This window comes from Dendrobates tinctorius, unplaced genomic scaffold, assembly GCF_039654945.1.
Source record: "Dendrobates tinctorius isolate UK_male_01 unplaced genomic scaffold, ASM3965494v1 ptg000092l, whole genome shotgun sequence".
Taxonomy (NCBI): domain Eukaryota; kingdom Metazoa; phylum Chordata; class Amphibia; order Anura; family Dendrobatidae; genus Dendrobates; species Dendrobates tinctorius.
In genome coordinates this window covers 6,442,584-6,461,679 of record NW_027361760.1, presented here as the reverse complement: position 1 = coordinate 6,461,679, position 19,096 = coordinate 6,442,584, and the positions used below count along the sequence as shown (strand labels likewise).

General features: G+C 46.1%; 1 protein-coding gene across 1 annotated transcript in view; it reads right to left on the bottom strand.

Annotated features, from left to right (window-relative positions):
- Window positions 1–19,096, bottom strand: part of SHC2 (SHC adaptor protein 2) — a 486,073-nt gene that overhangs the window by 209,082 nt on the left and 257,895 nt on the right. The window contains exons 8-10 of the mRNA XM_073586301.1: window positions 9,130–9,316; window positions 8,878–8,944; window positions 8,432–8,596 (exon numbers count right to left, since the gene is read on the bottom strand). Of these exons, the coding sequence (XP_073442402.1) occupies window positions 8,432–8,596; window positions 8,878–8,944; window positions 9,130–9,316 (419 nt within the window). The remainder of the gene's footprint in view (window positions 1–8,431; window positions 8,597–8,877; window positions 8,945–9,129; window positions 9,317–19,096) is intronic.

Below are 19,096 nucleotides of genomic sequence, written 5' to 3'. Positions count from 1 at the left end.
TTCGCTTCAGCTCCTGAAAGGAAGAAACAGCCTCCGGAGACCAATTCAGCACATCAGCACCCTTCTTAGTCAAATCAGTCAATGGTTTGGCAATACCCGAAAAATCTAATATATAAAGCTCAAAGTGTGTATGTATGTGTGTGTGTGTGTATGTTTGATGTCCGGGATTGGCATCCGCACCATCGCAGCTACAGCCACAAAATTTGGCACAGTCACACGTCTGGACCCCGAGAGCGTCCTAAGCTATGTTGTGAGGCAAAATTTTAACCCTGGGCATTCCAATTCACCAAACAATTTTGCCCCTATCTACATACTGGGGGGAAAAAGTGTGTGCATGTCAAGCCCCACCCCTCATTATGATGTCATAATGCCCCTATTTGCATACTGGGGAAGCAGTGTGTGCGTATCAAGCCCCGCCCCTCATTATAATGTCACAATGGTTGCCATGGCGACGCTGATGTCATCAAAGGTTGCAAGTCCTGCCACCGCTCATTATGATGTCATAATGGTTGACTATGGAATGGAGGATGTGTGATGAGTATATGGTCACCAGACTATGGGATGGAGGATATGTATGACGGGTATATGGGAACGGGACTATGGGATGGGGGATGTGTGATGGGTATATGGGCACTGGACTATGGGATGGAGGATATGTATGATGGGTATATGGAAACGGGACTATGAAATGAAGGATGTGTGATGGGTATATGGGCACGGGACTATGGGATGGAGGATATGTATGACGGGTATATGGGCACGGGACTATGGGATGGCGGATATGTATATGGGCATGGGACTATGGGATGGAGGATGTGTGATGGGTATATGGGCACTGGACTATGGAATGGAGGATATGTTTGACGGGTATATGGGCACTGGACTATAGGATGGAGGATATGTATATGGGCACAGGACTATAGGATGGAGGATGTGTGATGGGTATATGGGCACTGGACTATAGGATGGAGGATATGTTTGATGGTATATGGGCACGGGACTAAGATGGTGGATATGTATGATGGGTATATGGGCACGGGACTATGGGATGGAGGATATGTATGATGGGTATATGGGCATGGAACTATGAGATGAAGGATGTGTGATGGGTATATTGGCACTCGACTATGGGATGGCGAATATGTATGATGGGTATATGGGCATGGGACTATGGGATGGAGAATATGTATGATGGGCATGGGACTATGGGATGGAGAATATGTATGATGGGTATATGGGCATGGGACTATGGGATGGAGGATGTGTGATGGGTATATGGGCACTCGACTATGGGATGGCGGATATGTATGATGGGTATATGGGCACGGGCCTATGGGATCGTGGATATGTATGATGGGTATATGGGCACGGGACTATGGGATGGAGGATAATTATAATTTTCTATAACTTACCACAGTTAGTTACTATGCCCGGGCAGCGCCGGGCTCTTCAGCTAGTTAGCTATAAATTTACGATGAAAATTAGCAAAACCCAAAAACTTCTGGAGGGTCTTCAAAGAAGTGGGCTGAACCCAATCATAAATGGCCTGTACCTTGGTCGGGTCCATTTCAGTAGTTGACGGAGACAAAATAAATCCCAAAAATGAAATCCTCTGTACCCCAAAAAGGCATTTCGATCCCTTGACATACAAGGAATTCTCCCTCAAAATCCAGAATACAGTCCGAACATTTTCCACATGAGAGTCCCAATCCCTGGAAAAGATCAAAATATCATCGAGATAGATGATCAAAAATTTATCCACAAAGTCTCGGAAAATATCATTCATGAAGCACTGGAAGACAGAAGGGGCATTAGTGAGCCCAAAAGGCATCACCAGGTACTCAAAATGTCCCTCCGGAGTATTAAACGCCGTCTTCCATTCATCCCCATGCTTAATGCGAATAAGATTATACGCCCCCCTGAGGTCAAGCTTGGTAAACCAGCAAGCACCTTTAACTATGAAGAATAGATCAGAAATCAGGGGTAACGGATACTGATATTTAACAGTAATTTTGTTGAGGGAACGATAGTCAATACAAGGCCTTAATGAACCATCTTTCTTGGCCACGAAAAAAAACCCAGCACCTAAGGGTGAAGAGGATGGTCTAATATGACCCTTCTCCAACGACTCCTTAATATAGGATCGCATAGCCTCGTGCTCGGGTACAGATAAATTGAAAAGTCGACCCTTGGGAAATTTACACCCAGGGCTCAGCTCAATTGCACAGTCATAACTCCTATGAGGAGTCAAAGACGCAGACTCATTCTCACTAAATACATCATAAAAATCAGCCAAATAGTCAGGAACATCATGCGACTGGGGAGAGCTGGAGAAAACAGGAGCGTCACTAAGGGCACACCGAGAACCCCAACTCACCACAGACAAAGATTTCCAATCCAAAACTGGATTATGGATTTGCAACCAAGGAAACCCCAGAACAATGGTATCATGCAAATTATGCAACACCAAAAATCTGCAATTTTCTTGATGGTCAGGGGTGACCCGCATTACCACCTGGGTCCAAAACTTATGTTTATTCTTCGCCAAAGGAGTAGCATGAATACCCCTCAAAGGGATAGGCGTCCGCAGAGGTGTCATAGGAAACCCACAACGTTTAGCAAAATCCAAGTCCATCAGGTTCAGAGCTGCTCCCGAATCCACAAAAGCCTTAGCGGAAAATGTGGACAGGGAGCAGATCAGAGTAATTGCCAGAAGAAACTTAGGTTGAACACCACCCACAGCAAATGTGTGTGCAAAACGTTTCTCTCGTTTAGGGCAGACAGAAATAATATGAGAGGCATCTCCACAAAAAAAACACAGCTTATTACGCCTTCTGAACTCCTGACGTTGCGCCCTAGACAAAACTCTATCACATTGCATAGGTTCAGACATTTGCTCAACAGGTGGCAACACCTCTCGTGCAGTCCTGCATTCACGCAAACGCCGATCAACCAGAATGGCTAATGACATAGAATCGTCAAGACCAGAGAGAACAGGAAATCCCACCATAGTATCTTTTACGGTCTCTGACAAACCCTTCCGAAAGAGAGCCGCCAAGGCACCATCATTCCAGGTAGTAAGGACCGCCCACTTTTGGAATTTTTGACAGTACAACTCTGCAGAATCCTGACCCTGGCTCAATGCCAACAGGGCCTTTTCAGCCTGATCAATAGCATTAGGTTCATCATACAACAACCCCAAGGGTTGAAAGAATGCGTTCACATTAGTTAGAATAGGATCATCAGGTTTTAAAGAAAACGCCCAATCCTGGGGATCGCCGCGCAGCAAAGAGATGACAATTTTAACCTGCTGCTCCCCGATGAGTTAGGCTTCAAGGCAAAAAATAATTTACAATTATTCTTAAAATTCAAAAATTTAGACCGATCCCCAAAAAACACATCAGGAGTAGGGATCTTTGTTTCAGCAGCATGTGAATGAGCAAGATAGGCGGAAATTCCTCGCACTTCAGCAGTGAGCTGCTCCACACGATCAGACAATTGCTTAATCTCCATTGAGAAAAATTCCCCCTACGGCCTCAGAGAAATAGAGGAAAAAATATACACAAAAAAAAAAATTCTGACACTTTTTTTTTTTACAATTCTTTCCTGCTATTGAGTACCCTAGAATCTGCGGTATGGCTGGTGATTCTGTTATGAATGAGTCACTGGAGGAGAAAAAAACAAAAGCACAAGCTAAGTCCAGAAAACCGGAGAGGTTGGTAGCTAGCGGATTGCAGACCCCTGATCCTATTCACCACAACTAACAGTAGCCATGGGGGGTTCCTACGGTGCCCTATACCCCTCGTCACAGCCGTAGAGCTAAATAAGCCTAAAGAAAGAAAGGGGAAATCTAAACTGCCCCAGAGCAGACCCCAAAGCAATAGACAGCCCCGAACATGTATTGTCGGTGAAAAACAGATGAAAACACAAACACAGACAGAAAGACAGGCTGAGCAAATGATGGGGCCCAACTAACTAGATAGGAAAGGACAGAAAAGATGCTGGCTGCAATCACGCAAAAAACCCTACTAAAAATAAAGTCCAACACGTCTGATAGAAAAGGCCCTGAAGTCACTAGGCTTCAAAATCACTATATCAGCACACAGGTATATTCTGATGACGGAGCAAAGAGATCAACTGATCAGAGACAAAAATGGAGTTCAGCCCGTCCCAACCAGGGCAGGCTGAACACAAACACTAAGTAAACAGACAAAATCTCATGGAAAAATAGCAGAGCAAAAACTTAGCTTTTAGTAGACAGGAACTAAACTGGATGCCAGAGCTCAGAGCAGAAAGGATCACCAGCAACCCTGTAGGGCGTCGGCTGCCTTATATCCACTCAGAAATTCCGGATGTCCAATCACACTCCACCTGTTCAGATGACAGGTTCTTCCCATCCAGATCAATTTCACTACCTCCATTCACCAGCAGAGGGAGTTCATCAGACATCAGAGGTGAAGGAGAAAATGAACTCATAACAGGTTAGCCCATTGGGTTTGCCCATCATTAGTCCTAATAGGTTCCTCTAAACAAAGGGCATTGCATTTGCTTATATGACAAATGAGATTTTATTTCTTTAGCAAGAGTATCATTAGCATATGTTTTCTATAGATTTCTAGATACTTGTTTGGATATGCGAATCTAGAATCAGGAACACTATGCTGCTCATGCATCCACCATACATTTCAATATGGAGCATAATAAAAGGAAAGCTGAACTATTCAGGTAATTTTTATATCTCTAATTTTAATAGTATAGTCCAGTCTCCCTGTCCTATCTATTTTTCTAATACTTTTTAGTCGCTTCTCTCTTACTACACACAAATCTACACTCTACCACTCTTCTAATGCACGTGATGTGTATTGTTCCACATACAGTATCTCAGATTGTCTCAGTTCCTTTGCCAAGGGGCAACTCCCTCTGTCTACATATATTAAAGAATGTAGTCTTTACTGATAATGGCCATAGTGAATTACACATTACCTGAGTACAGTGCGGAAAGGTATATCTAATATAAATTCCATTGTCGCGTTCTTGAGAACATAAACATTGGTGCAAAACTTTTCAGAATTATATAAGATCATAGACAGACAGACAGATAGATAGATATGGGATAGATAGATAGATATGGGCTAGATATATATGGGATAGATAGATAGATAGATAGTGTAACAATAATGTAAAGTATCATGTATTTTTATGTTATCACACCTTCCGGAACATTCCAGAATCTTCTATTCACATACTGAACTCTGCTATGCCAGTGGTGAGGGCTTGATCCCCCCCTGCCACACACGCTCCTTGTAACCTGGCATACCAGTGAGTGATTTCCCTCCTCCCAGCAGGGAACTTTTTTGTCCCTCCCATGTGCTCTGACATCTCATAGACTATAATTGGAATCTAATGATCTGGTCATAAAGCGACATTAATTTATGCTAGAAATACAAAAACTACATATTCGGGATGTTCTTCGACGGTAATATTTAACTTGTGTTTTTCCAAATTCTAGCTTCAGCGGACTCCGAGAAGTGGATTCCTGCTCAGCCGGGGCAACCCGATGTTTCGTATTTGGTTTTGAATGAACGCCAGTGACAAGCTGAATAAGATGATAATATGTGCGTTTCTATACGAGGTACCCTCTGCAAGATATGATTATTATAGTTTTCTTAGTCAGATTATAACTCTGAAAGCAGGGGGAGGACTGCCACAAACCAGCCCCTTTAGTGATGTCACAAGCCCAGGGGTATAAGGTACTGTCACTCAGGACAGCCTTCATTCTAGCCTGGGAAGCTGCTGCAACCAGACCTCAATGCATTGTGACGCCTGGCTCCTCCCACAGCATGGTTTTGCCTAAGATGACCTAAGCAATACATGAGTTTATTTCTTCTCTTAACCCCCTTTTATTTGTATTTGCTTTGTACATATTTTAATTGTCTCATATTGTAAAATCTTTTCATGCCTTCTGTAAACACTGCCTACCTTTTGGAGTAAAATATAAAACTACTAGTTCGTCTCCATGTTCTATACCAAACTTTTACGTGCCTGAAGTGATTACGCAACTAATTTGGGTTGGCTTCGTCCCCTTCATTCATTTAAATATTGATAGAGAAATCGGAAGCTGATGGCAGCGAAGTGTGCTCCGCACTAGGTGGGCTAGCTGGCAGTGACAGAAGGGGTTTTAAAAGCTGATTGTCTGGCTGTGGCCAGAGCCTTTATAATTCCCTCAATGCGGAATGCCTAATAGCCAGTGCACAAGTGGCTCGTCCGGTGACTAATTATCCTAGGTGCAGTTCTCTGACTGACCTGAGGGTAAAGGGGGCACCAGAGAGCTGTAAGTTCCAAAGTGGAACTGGAAAGTGGAATATACATAAATCCTTGCAGTTCGTGACATATTGTGGCAGCAGTGGGATACCTACAATAAGCCCCTGCAGTAAATTTTTAGGGAAAGACTAGCTTGCTGTTTTCATCACATTGTTGGTAGTGGTGTGATAACTAAGATAAGCCCCCCTGCACATGTGATAGCCGTGTGCCGGCCAAAGGTCAACAACCCCTTTTCCTGACAGATAAGATAGATAGATAGATAGATAGATATGGAACAGATAGATAGATAGATAGATAGATATGGGACAGGTAGATAGATAAATAGATATGGGATAGACAGATAGATATCCATCAGAAATGAAAGCAGCACGCCATGGAGACTTCAATTTGAGTTGTTTATTAGCCCATACGGCTATATGCCCATACAGTGCGATGTTTCGCTCCAAAAAAGGTGCGGACCTTTCTCAAGAAAGGCTTGAGAAAGGTCCGCACTTTTTTGGAGCGAAACGTCGCACTGTATGGGCATATAGCCGGATGGATAGTTCTGAGGTTTGGTATGTGCCTGGAAGCGTGCACCCACTCTTCATCCTTTTTTTGTGCTGCTTTTTCATTTTTTCATTAGCTAGATAGATAGATACAGGGGCGTAACCACCACAGTCACAGCAGTCGCCACTGCAATCGGGCCCGGGGGGGAGACAGGGGCCCGGCCGGTCAGAACATGATATCTCCCAATCGTCCCGTTTCTAGCAGGACAGTCCCGTTTTTGACCCCCCCCCGCATCCCGCCCGGGAGTCTATTCTTCCTGCACTGCACTGAGCCGTCATGCCCCCCCATGCACCCCATCCTCACTCTCCCGGATAGACCACCGCAGCCCCCCACAGCCTGCAATGACATCCTAGGCTGTTCTTTTCTGTGCGCACAGGACCTATGATGAGGTCACAGGAGGGGAGGAGTCAGGGGTCACATGATCAGGGGCCTCCAAGTCTGCAGGACTCTTCTGTGCTGGTTGTCATGATGCTGGATGAAAAAGTTTCTGTGTGGGGTCAGGAGGGGTTTACAGGGTGGATGTAGCAGAGCTGTGTGTACAATTTTGGATGGAACGGAGTCGTGTGTGTACGAGGTGTGCGGAGCATAGCCGTGTGTGTACGAGGTGTACGGAGCAGAGACGCGTGTGTAGGAGGTGTACGGAGAGGAGCCATGTGTGTACGGAGCGGAGCCGCGCATGTATGAGGTGTACAGAGCGGGGCTGCGCGTGTACAAGGTGTACGGAGCGGAGCCACGCGTGTATGAGGTAACACAAAAAACTGAACTTGCCACTATTCACACTAGGTAAGTTTTACCGTTAGTGTAGTTACTGTTTCAAATGGGTACACCTTGCCGTGGTGGGACAGCTTTATACTTTTTTTGATCAAAACAGTGTTTACCAAGTACCCTATGTTATTTAATGCACTTGCTTTTTTACTTATTTATTTTCATTAGGGTATATACACACATTGTTTTTTCCTTTGGTTTTGCATGTACGAGGTGTACGGAGCGAGCCGCGCATGTACGAGGTGTACGGAGCGGAGCCGCACGTGTACGAGGTTTACGGAGTGGAGCAGCGTGTGTACGGAGAGGAGCCGTGTGTGTACGAGGTGTACAGAGAGGAGCCGCGCATGTACGAGGTATACGGAGAGGAGCAGCGTGTATGGAGCGGAGCCACGTGTGTACGATGTGTACAGAGAGGAGCCGTGCGTGTACGTGTACAGAGAGGAGCCGTGTGTGTACGAGGTGTACGGAGCGGAGCCAGGTGTGTACGAGGTGTACGGAGAGGAGCCGCGCGTGTGCGAAGTGTACGGAGCAGAGATGTGCGTGTATTTTGGCATGGGGGGGCCCCATTTGAAAGTTCGCACCAGGGCCCATAACTTTGTAGTTATGCCACTGGATAGATAGATAGATAGATAGATAGATAGATAGATAGATAGGTTTGGTATGGGACAGATATATAAATAGATATGGGATAGATAATAGCTAGTTAGGTGAATACATAGATAATAGATTAATAATATATAGATTGATAATAAATAGACAGACAGACACAGACAGACAGATAGATCCTATATACACTTACTCATATCAAAGATATCCTTCTTGGGACTATCCTCTGCGATCATATAGGGCTCCTTTTCTGTATTTAGCCCATCAAGAGTGTGTGTGTTGACATACATGTGTTCCTCATAGTCTCTTAGCCCTAAAGCACGACCATTGCTTCCATGGAACATTTCTTTTGTTGGCCCTGATAAAGGAATATGTTAATAATCTGGAAAATGCATGTTTCAAAGTCATAGCCCAAAGATGGATATAGCAGTACTGATTAATGGTAATGATTCCGAGAATTTTACTATAGTGAAAAGGTGTTTTCTGGGTTAAAACTAAATTTCTGCAGTGCCTCTGATATTGCTGGTAGCTGAATCCCAACACTGTATCAGGATTCCATGCTGTTGTCTGCTTGAGTGGTTGACACATGACATCAAGTATCCAATTTGCAAAATTCTCAACTTTCTTCGGTAATCTTACCATGGTCTTCCAGTTCCCACTGTGATCCAGAGTGTGTTACCGGTGCTCTTTTGGCTGGCGATCCTATCTACACAGAAAAAGTAAATGAAGATGGAGGCATTAAAATGCAGATATACAGTATGCATGGACATAGTACAGAGTGATTTCATTCTTCAAACTAACAGAGGCTAGATTTGCACTATTGCATGTAATTTTCAGGTTACATGTAGAATTAAAAGCAATAGTTATGTTAATAAGAATATCTAACACTACCTGTGTCCACTGTCCATTACTTGTTATCGGTGCGCTGGGCTGGTTTGTTGCACCTGGATCCCTGACTCTGCAGTCTTGAACTCCTCCTAGAGGTGGTTCTTTACCGGGTATACTATTGTAATAGTTGTGTTCGGAATTCTGATCCTCCTCAGCTGCCCAAGAAAGCTCTTCATTCCCAACCACTATCCTTTAGAGACAAATGACACAAAAAGTGACAATACATGCCTTCCCCAAATGTTTGTAGAAAAACTGAGTGTGAATCATAACACAAGTAGTAAACCTGTAGGTGCATTGTCTATGTGCATTGTCTTCATATGGCTTTTTATGTAGGATTATCCAACTAGGCATGGAAACGTTATAGATTTTGGTACACTTTACACAAAATGGGTCACCAGGACAAAAAAAACCAAGTTTTTATTATTATTTTATTCCCACATCTCCATTGAGTAATCAGTTTCTTGTTTGCTTGTTTTTTTTTGTTTAATCCACCATAGAGAGGTTCTAAAATAAGGGCCTTCTCATTCAATGTAATCAATATGCAGTTTTTTATAGTCTTTACCAAGGCGTCTATACTCAAAATGTTACTTACGCCTCGGAAAACGCTACACACGAAACGCGAGTCAGGGGTGTTCTTCTTGGCTGATCACCACACAGGTCTTGCTCCTCTAACTTAGCATTGTATTTTGCAATCACTATTGCACCATCACTATTGCATCAGTTATTCTTGTTCTCCTTTTGTGCTTTACTCCTATTTAGGATTTGTTTTATATCTTATTGACCAATTGGTTATACTAATGTAAGTAAGAAAACCAGGCTGCCAGTACCTGTATTGAGCCGGGTCCGGAACTACTGAGGCTGCATCCCCTGTTTCCTGGGGGAAGGAATAGGGGACCGTACAGGCCCCATGACCCAAAAAAAGTGTGCAAAGTTGCAGAGAGGCCACCACCATCAGCATGCGTGCAGCAGGGCAGGCAGCTCGCTCCGCACCCAAACCGCCGGCGCTGTGATGGACTGCAGCAGACAGACCCGGTGACCTAGAGAGAGACTTGGCAGGAAGAGAGCATGCAGCAGGGGGGCATTAGTGCTCTGGCCCTTGAGCATCAATATAGCGCAGTCTTGAACTCGAGATTCCCCGCCACCGCTGATGGAGACTGTGAGGAGAGACATGCAGTATGCTCATTGGTCACCACGGACCGAGGTGTTGAATGTTCCGGGCTATTGAGTACTGTGTGCATGCTACCAGAGAGAGATCGGGTGCAAGACTGCCATCTGTGCCCCAATCCACCAGGGTATATCTGCCGGGCCACGTCGGGCTCAGACAATGCCGTGACCCACAATCCTCCGGCTACATCAGTATATGTACTAGGGCCCCAGCGGAAGGTACTGGAGACCGACCGCTGCCACCAGGAGATGAGGCATTGATGCCCACAGGACCTCATTGGTGTCACGGCACCGCCAGACTCAGGGCCTGCTGTCCCGGCCTCGACCACTAGGAGGCGCCGGACTGTCCTATCACCGTCTGACCCGTGGCCTACAGTCTCGGCCTTGGTCTCTGGGAGGCGTTGTGCTTCAACCCCGAGTGATGGCGGCGATAGTCATGAGGCTCCTGCGCAGGCGTCCGCTGGATGCAGGTTTCGCTCCTCGGTCAGTCATGAAGGGGCTGGTGCAGTACCATCCAGCCTGGTCCTGGGGGCGGTCTGGATGACATCACCAGCCCACAGGCCTGTAAGGGATGACCTGATCCCTCAAATACCTTGGGACTGCTCTTGCAGGCTGCCGGATATATTCTTGGTTCCCCCGTGTGTTACTGTGGACTGACTCTGACTTTTGCCTGGACTTCTGTCCCTTCTTCTGCCTAACGATTCTGTACCTCTGCGACTCTTCTGGTTTATGACACTGACTTCGGCCTGGATTCTGACTCTGCTTCTGTCTAACGATTCGGTACCTCTGCGACTCTCCTGGTTTATGACTCTGGCTTCGACCTGGTATCTGTATTTGCTGCTGTCTACCATTTTTATACCTTTTCTGCCTGACTGGTTTAGTCTCGGATATCATTGCCTTTGTGCCCTGTGTTGGAACACCTTTCTGGCGACCGTCCTGCTCTGGTCATTGCTCCTATTCAGACAGCACCTCCTGGGCTCTGCTATAAATCCAGATCCCTGTATAGGGGTAAAGGGTATCAGTGTTTCTTGGGGTGTTGTCTGGCTGCAGCCCAGACCGCAGGCAGACGCCACATTATATCCGGCCCAAAAAATAAAACGGCTTTTTGTGTCTATACTTAACACATATAAAAGCAGTTTTCCTCACCTTTTTTTTTTTCCTTCCTCCTGACTGAGCTGATTCTGGGCCCAAACACCTGTTACATTGCACAGCCTGGAAGGTCACTCTCAGGCTCAAGCATGCTGCAGCCTGGAAGCTTCAAGGAAAATGCTGGCTGTTGGAAATCCACATTCCTGGATCATCACCCCCAGGACAGCTCTGGGGGTCAGGTATTGCCCGCAAATGCGGTCAAACTCTTGTTACCAGTTTCCCTTTCTTTTGCTAAGAAACGTCTGTGTGTAAAGGCTTTTGTAGATTGTGGGGCTGCTGGCAACCTTATGGATTTTTTATTTGCTAAGAGCCTTGGTGTACCTCTGTCAAGGCTTAAAGCGCCTATTCAGACTACTGCGATTAATGGTACATCTATATTCCATGGAGGCGTGGAATTCGTTACTGCCGAAATTTCTATGTCAGTGGGGACATTACATAATGAACAAATGTCATTATTTGTTATATACAATTTATCAGATCCAGTTGTGTTAGGCATGCCATGGTTGCACCAACATAATCCGGTTATTGACTGGCGCATAGGTGACGTTGTGCGCTGGAGTCCACGGTGTCAGAGTAACTGTATGTCTTTTTCAGTAAACCAGATTAAAATTAAAACACCTTCTATTCCCTATGCGTTTAGGGATTATGAAGATGTTTTCTCTATAGTGGAGTCGGAGAAACTACCTCCTCACAGAGAATACGATTGTCCTATTGAATTGGTCCCTGGTGCCCGTCTCCCTAAGGGGAGAATATTCAATCTCTCTGGTCCTGAGCGTGTAGCCATGAAGGAATACGTCGCAGACAGCCTTCGAAAAGGCTTCATTAGACCTTCCACCTCACCTGTAGGAGCTGGGTTTTTCTTTGTAGAGAAAAAAGATGGTGGACTCAGACCATGCATTGACTACCGTGAGCTGAACGCCATAACCATAAAAAATCAATACCCGCTGCCACTCATTCCTGATCTGTTTAATCAGTTACTGGGAGCTCGCCGGTTTACTAAGCTTGACCTCCGGGGGGCATATAACCTGGTCCGCATAAGAGATGGGGACGAATGGAAAACGGCCTTTAATACACCCCTGGGCCATTTTGAGTACCTGGTAATGCCCTTCGGACTCAGTAACGCTCCTGCAGTATTTCAGCACTTCGTCAATGATATTTTCAGAGATATTTGTGGGGTGTATGTCGTCATATATCTGGACGACATTTTGATTTATTCTGCTGACCCTGTGACACATGCTCAACACATCCGTTCAGTACTGCAAAGACTGCGCGAAAACTCTTTGTTCGCGAAATTTGAAAAATGTGTTTTTTTTGCCGAAGAGGTGCAGTTCTTAGGATACATGGTCTCAGGCAAGGGGTTCCGCATGGATCCCGCCAAGATTCAACCCATTAAGGATTGGGTACAACCCAAATCGCTGAAAGCACTACAGCGATTTTTGGGATTTGCGAATTATTATCGCAAATTCATCAGGGGATTCTCAGAGATTGCCAAGCCACTCACGGACCTTACCCGGAAAGGGGCAGACGTGACTAATTGGAATCCTGAGGCAACCAGGGCTTTTTCTACACTAAAAGAGTGCTTCGTGGCCAACCCGGTGTTGATTCAACCAAACTTGGACCACCCGTTTATTGTGGAAGTAGATGCCTCCGAAGTCGGAGTGGGAGCAGTGCTCTCACAAGGCACTGCATCCCTCACTCAGCTTCGTCCATGTGCCTTTTTCTCCCGCAAATTCTCTGCCACGGAGAGAAACTATGACATCGGCAACCGAGAATTATTGGCAATCAAGTGGGCCTTCGAGGAATGGCGCCACTTCCTCGAAAGCGCCAAACACAAAGTTACTGTTATTACCGATCACAAAAACCTAACCTACCTAGAGTCAGCTAAAAGACTAAACCCTAGGCAGGCCAGGTGGGCCTTGTTTTTCTCCAGGTTCGATTTTTTTTTAATCACCTTTCGCCCCGGAACCAAAAATGTGAGGGCAGATGCCCTCTCCCGCAGCTTTTGTCACACACACCGAGGACAATGATTCAGCTCCCATATTGGCTAATGGCATTGTCGTGTCGGCAGTATCTCTGGACCTTCTGGAGGAGATCCGTAGGTCACCAGAACAAGCTCCTGACACTACGCCCCCCAAAAAATTATTCGTTCCAGCTACCTTTCGCTTACGAGTGTTAAAAGAATCTCACGACTCCGTCCTGGCAGGCCACCCTGGTCTCAATAATACCACTAGGCTGGTAACCAGGAACTTACGGTGGCCAAGGACTGTAAGGAGTACGTCTCAGCGTGTGAAGTCTGTGCCCGCGCCAAGTCCCCCCATAACCGTCCTGCCGGCTGGCTTCAGCCCTTGCCCACCCCTGAAAGTCCATGGACCCACATCTCCATGGACTTCATTACAGACCTGCCACCCTCCGAGGGGAAAACTTGTATTTGGGTGGTGGTGGACAGGTTCAGTAAACAGTCTCACTTTGTTCCCCTGTCCGGCTTACCCAACTCTGAAACCTTGAGTAAGTTGTTTGTTCTTCACGTTGTACGTTTGCACGGCGTTCCGGCAAATATCGTATCCGACAGGGGTACCCAGTTCGTCTCGAAGTTCTGGAGGGCGTTCTGTAGACGTATTGGTGTTGAGTTGTCCTTTTCCTCGGCATACCATCCCGAGACGAATGGTCAAACTGAGCGTGCCAACCAAACGCTGGAGCAATACCTCCGCTGCTATGTCTCAGCACACCAGTCAGATTGGGTGGAACATTTGCCATTGGCAGAGTTCGCTCTCAATAATAGATACCAAGACTCCATCAAAACCACCCCCTTCTTCTGTAACCTTGGACTACATCCGCGCTTTGGATCATTTTCGGCCAAGATGTCGGAAATCCCAGGGGTTGAGCAAAATATACATCGTCTAAAGACTATTTGGTCCGAAGTAAACTCTAATTTAAAAGGGGCTCAAATTAGACAGACTTCGGCAGCTAATAGACGACGATCCCAGGGGCCGCACCTGGGAGTTGGTGACAAGGTTTGGCTCTCTACAAGAAACATCAAACTTAAGGTACCGTTGGCCAAACTGGGTCCCAGGTTCATCGGCCCATATGAAATATTAGAGGTAATTAACCCAGTAGCGTTTCGGTTAAAGCTCCTGCAGTCTTTTAAAATTCCTAACGTTTTTCATAAGTCCCTCCTCAAGGTATACCGCTCCCCAATTCGTCCCGTCCGGTCCCCTCCTCCTCCAGTTTTGGTCAAGGGCGCCTTGGAGTACGAGGTCCAGGGCATATTTGATTCCCGTCTAGTGAGAAACTCGGTACAGTATTTGGTGCATTGGAAGGGCTACGGCCCAGAGGAGAGGTCCTGGGTCCCCGCTAGTGACATTCGTGCTAAGCGGTTGATTAGGAGGTTTCACCTCCTCCACCCTGACAAACCGGGTTTTGAGGGTCCGGAGGCCCCTCTTAGAGGGGGGGGTACTGTCACGGCACCATCAGACTCAGGGCCTGCTGTCCCGGCCTCGACCACTAGGAGGCGCCGGACTGTCCTATCACCGTCTGACCCGTGGCCTGCAGTCTCGGCCTTGGTCTCTGGGAGGCATTGTGCTTCAACCCCGAGTGATGGCGGCAATAGTCATGAGGCTCCTGCGCAGGCGTCCGCTGGATGCAGGCTTCGCTCCTCGGTCAGTCATGAAGGGGCTGGTGCAGTACCATCCAGCCTGGTCCTGGGGGCGGTCCGGATGACATCACCAGCCCACGGGCCTGTAAGGGATGACCTGATCCCTCAAATACCTTGGGACTGCTCTTGCAGGCCGCCGGATATATTCTTGGTTCCCCTGCGTGTTACTGTGTGAATTACTGTGGACTGACTCTGACTTTTGCCTGGACTTCTGACCCTTCTTCTGCCTAACGATTATGTACCACTGCGACTCTCCTGGTTTATGATACTGACTTCGGCCTGGATTCTGACTGTGCTTCTGCCTAACGATTCGGTACCTCTGCGACTCTCCTGGTTTATGACTCTGGCTTCGACCTGGTATCTGTCTTTGCTGCTGTCTACCGTTGTTATACCATTTCTGCCTGACTGGTTTAGTCTCAGATATCATTGCCTTTGTGCCCTGTGTTGGAACACCTTTCTGGCGACCGTCCTGCTCTGGTCATTGCTCCTATTCAGACAGCACCTCCTGGGCTCTGCTATAAATCCAGATCCCTGTATAGGGGTAAAGGGTATCAGTGTTTCTCGGGGTGTTGTCCAGCTGCAGCCCAGACCGCAGGCAGACGCCACAATTGGAAAAAATACAGCGTCAACCGTTGCCGGTGCTATTGACTTCTCAACAGGAGTCACGGTCTGAGGAACCTCTGACACAATTGTTTCACTAGCACTGCCATTACCTGATTGTTCCTGAACTCTGCATATCCTTTTGCAATTAGACTTTATTCCCCTGTTTAACCCATTAACTCCCTGCGTGGTGTCTTCCCTATTCATTAAAAATTGTTAACCTTTGGTCTGTCTTCTGTCCATCACTGCATCCCGCAACCTGCTTTCACTTGGTGTAGTCAGCAAGATGCAGTCCACGGTCACATAGGTGGCAGACCAAGCGGTCAGGGGTGCCCCAAGAGCCAGAATATCACTGGGGGCAATGTTGAGTAACCTCCCAAAATTTACAGGGAGCACTCTGCTGGGGAACTGGACTGAGCGAGTCAGGGGCATGATGAGAATGCACCCCATGACTCCTGCAATGGAGGCAGAGGTTGCCCTGATGGCACTGGATGAGGGAGGCGAGGAGCTCCATCATGTTTCCTCCCCCCACAAGTGAGACACCTTTACCAAGGTGTTACAAATATTAGAGAGAATGCATGGAGACCCCATGGACATTGGAGAATTGCGCATGCACTTGTTTAGGCGTGTCCAAAGGGAGGGGGAGTCCATGGCCCAATACATGAATGCGTTGCAGTAGATCCACGCTGTGATTGCTAAGCGAGACGGCGTAGGTATAGGCCCTCCTGATATTGTGCTGTGAGACCAGTTAGTGACAGGCCTTAGATATGCGCTGCTTAAGCAAGTCTTGCATGCGCGCCTGTGAGCTAATCCACGCAGGAGGAGCAGGGGAACGCAGCCTTGGCAGGGATGGTCTGAAGCCATGAAGTACCCAACCCGAACGAGAGAGCCGGAGAGGTCCCGCAAATTACGGCAGGGAATGCTGAAAATGAGGGCAGAAATTGAGAGCCTGAAGAAAGCCCTTGCTGCCTTGGAGTCCAACACCATACCCTGGGGTAACTTATGGCAAGGAATGAAAGAAGCTGGAGGAAAGATGCAGAGCATCTGAAAAACTTCAGCAGCAGCCACAAGACTTAATCCCATATTGAGGGGTGAAGAACAATAGCAGAGGGGGTATGCCTCCCGTGGAGGACGGCGGCGCAGACGGAAGTACCCACCAGATAGGCGCGTGTTGTGAACACTCTTGACCTGACTTCTGAGTTTGGGCTCCCTCTGGTGGTTGCTGCGGGTAGTGGAGCTGGTCGGGTTGACAGAATACAATCACCTGAAGAGTATGAGTGGAGGTCAGGTGTTACAGACTGGGAAGACTTAAATGAGCAAGCTTCCCTCAGTTGTTGCTGGTGATTTGGTTTTCTTCCTGTGCATTTTAAAGTCCGCTTATCCCCTGCTTGGTCCTGCATCGTTCAGATAAGTTATTTGTTTGCTGGAATCTTTTTGCATTTGATCCAGTTTTTGCCTTTCTTTGCTTTCTGCTTTGCTGTGTGGATTCGGCATTGTTCCCTGCTGGGACCTGTGCTGAACCCCTTTCCATATGCCACAGCTGTCAGTCTCTTCAGTATTGCTAATCCCCTGTTAGTTATATCAGTATCTTTTGTTCTGCTTCCAGTTCACACCAGAATGCTGATCTAGTGGGTGAGAGGTCTTGTGGTGGCCTCAGTATCTTTGCATATCAGACGTGTTGGATTTTTCTTAGGGTTTTTTGTGTGATTGCAGATAATATCTTTCCTGTTCTGTTCTATCTAGACAGTTTGGGCCCCATCATTTGCTCACTCTATTTTCTGCCTGTGTTTGTACCTCATCAGGTCTCACCGGCAATATATGTTTGGGGGCTATTTATTCCTTTGGGGTTCTACTCCAGGGCAGTTTAGCTTTCCCCTTTCTTGCTTTAGGCTTAGTTAACTTTGGCTGTGCCGAGGCGTCTAGGGCATCGTAGGTATGTCCCACGGCTAATTCTAGTTGTGTTGCTAGGTTTAGGGGTATGTAATCCGCTAAGTTACCAATGTTTCTGGTTGCCTAGCTTATTCCCCAGCTATCCTCCTCGGTGACCTAATCATAACAGAATCACCAGCCTAAACTGTATATTCTAGAGTACTCTAAAGAAGGGAAAAATTGTAAAAAAAAAAAAAAATGTCAGAATTTTTATAGATTTTTTTCCTCTTTTTCTCTGTGGGCCGTAGGAGGATTTTTTTCTTTTATGTAGACTAAGCAATTGTCCGATCATGTTGAGCAGCTCGCTGCTGAAGTTCGGGGAATTTCTGCCTATCTCGCTAAATCGTCTGCTGTAGAACAAAAAGTCCCTATTCCTGATGTATTTTCTGGGGATCGGTCTAAATTTTTGAACTTTAAGAATAATTGTTAACTATTTTTTGCCTTGAAACCTAATTCCTCAGGTAACTTGGTGCAGCAGGTTAAAATTGTCATCTCCCTGTTGCACGGCAACCCTCAGGACCGGGCTTTTTCTCTGACACCTGGGGATCCTATTCTGGCTAATGTGGATGCGTTTTTTCAAGCTCTGGGGTTGTTGTATGATGAACCTAATGTTGTTGATCAAGCTGAGAAAACTTTATTGGCATTGAACCAGGGTCAGGAAGCGGCAGAGATATATTGTCAAAAATTTCGAAAGTGGGCGGTCCTTACTAAATGGAACGATATACAAGAAGAAAAAAAAAAAGAAAAGAAATCCGGCTTTCAGGATCGCGCTGTTCCAGTCCAAAGTTCACAAGGAGTTAATCCAAGGACCAAGAAGTGATTATAACTTCCTTTTTATTCCATAAACTCTACGCGTTTCGTGTACACACTGTACACTTCCTCAGGAGCAAAAGTTACACTGGCATCACATTCCATTCTCCTTATATACTAGCTTCCCCAGGAAGTGAGGTAGATGCTCATTGCACTCAAAAAATTCACACAATAACTATCAACCTAATGTAAAATCACTAAAATTCACCTATAAAAAACACACTTCTATAGAAACACGCAAATGTGAAGCTTCATACTAGAAAAAATGTAAAACATTTTAATAAAATTATGATTATACTCAGTAAAAATCTATATTTCTTGGTGCATCATATCAATTAGCAGAGCAACATTCACAAATCTCTTATATAACCGCACTTATATTTTCCTTTCAAATTAACACTTCATTCAACATATTATACTTTTACTTATATTTCAGGCAGATGATCATATACTAATTAATGTATGTACTCCTATGCGGATTAGATCCTGCACAGTAGACCCATGCTCTGCACTCAAGAAAATTTTCTGTTCTCTCAGCCATAGGCTCCACATCTCCAGAGATATCACTACCTTTTCAAGGCACCAGCCAACTATTCCAATCATAATAAAATACCGCCGATTATGTCTCTTTATATGTTAGCTATATGATCATTCACTTGCTGTAAT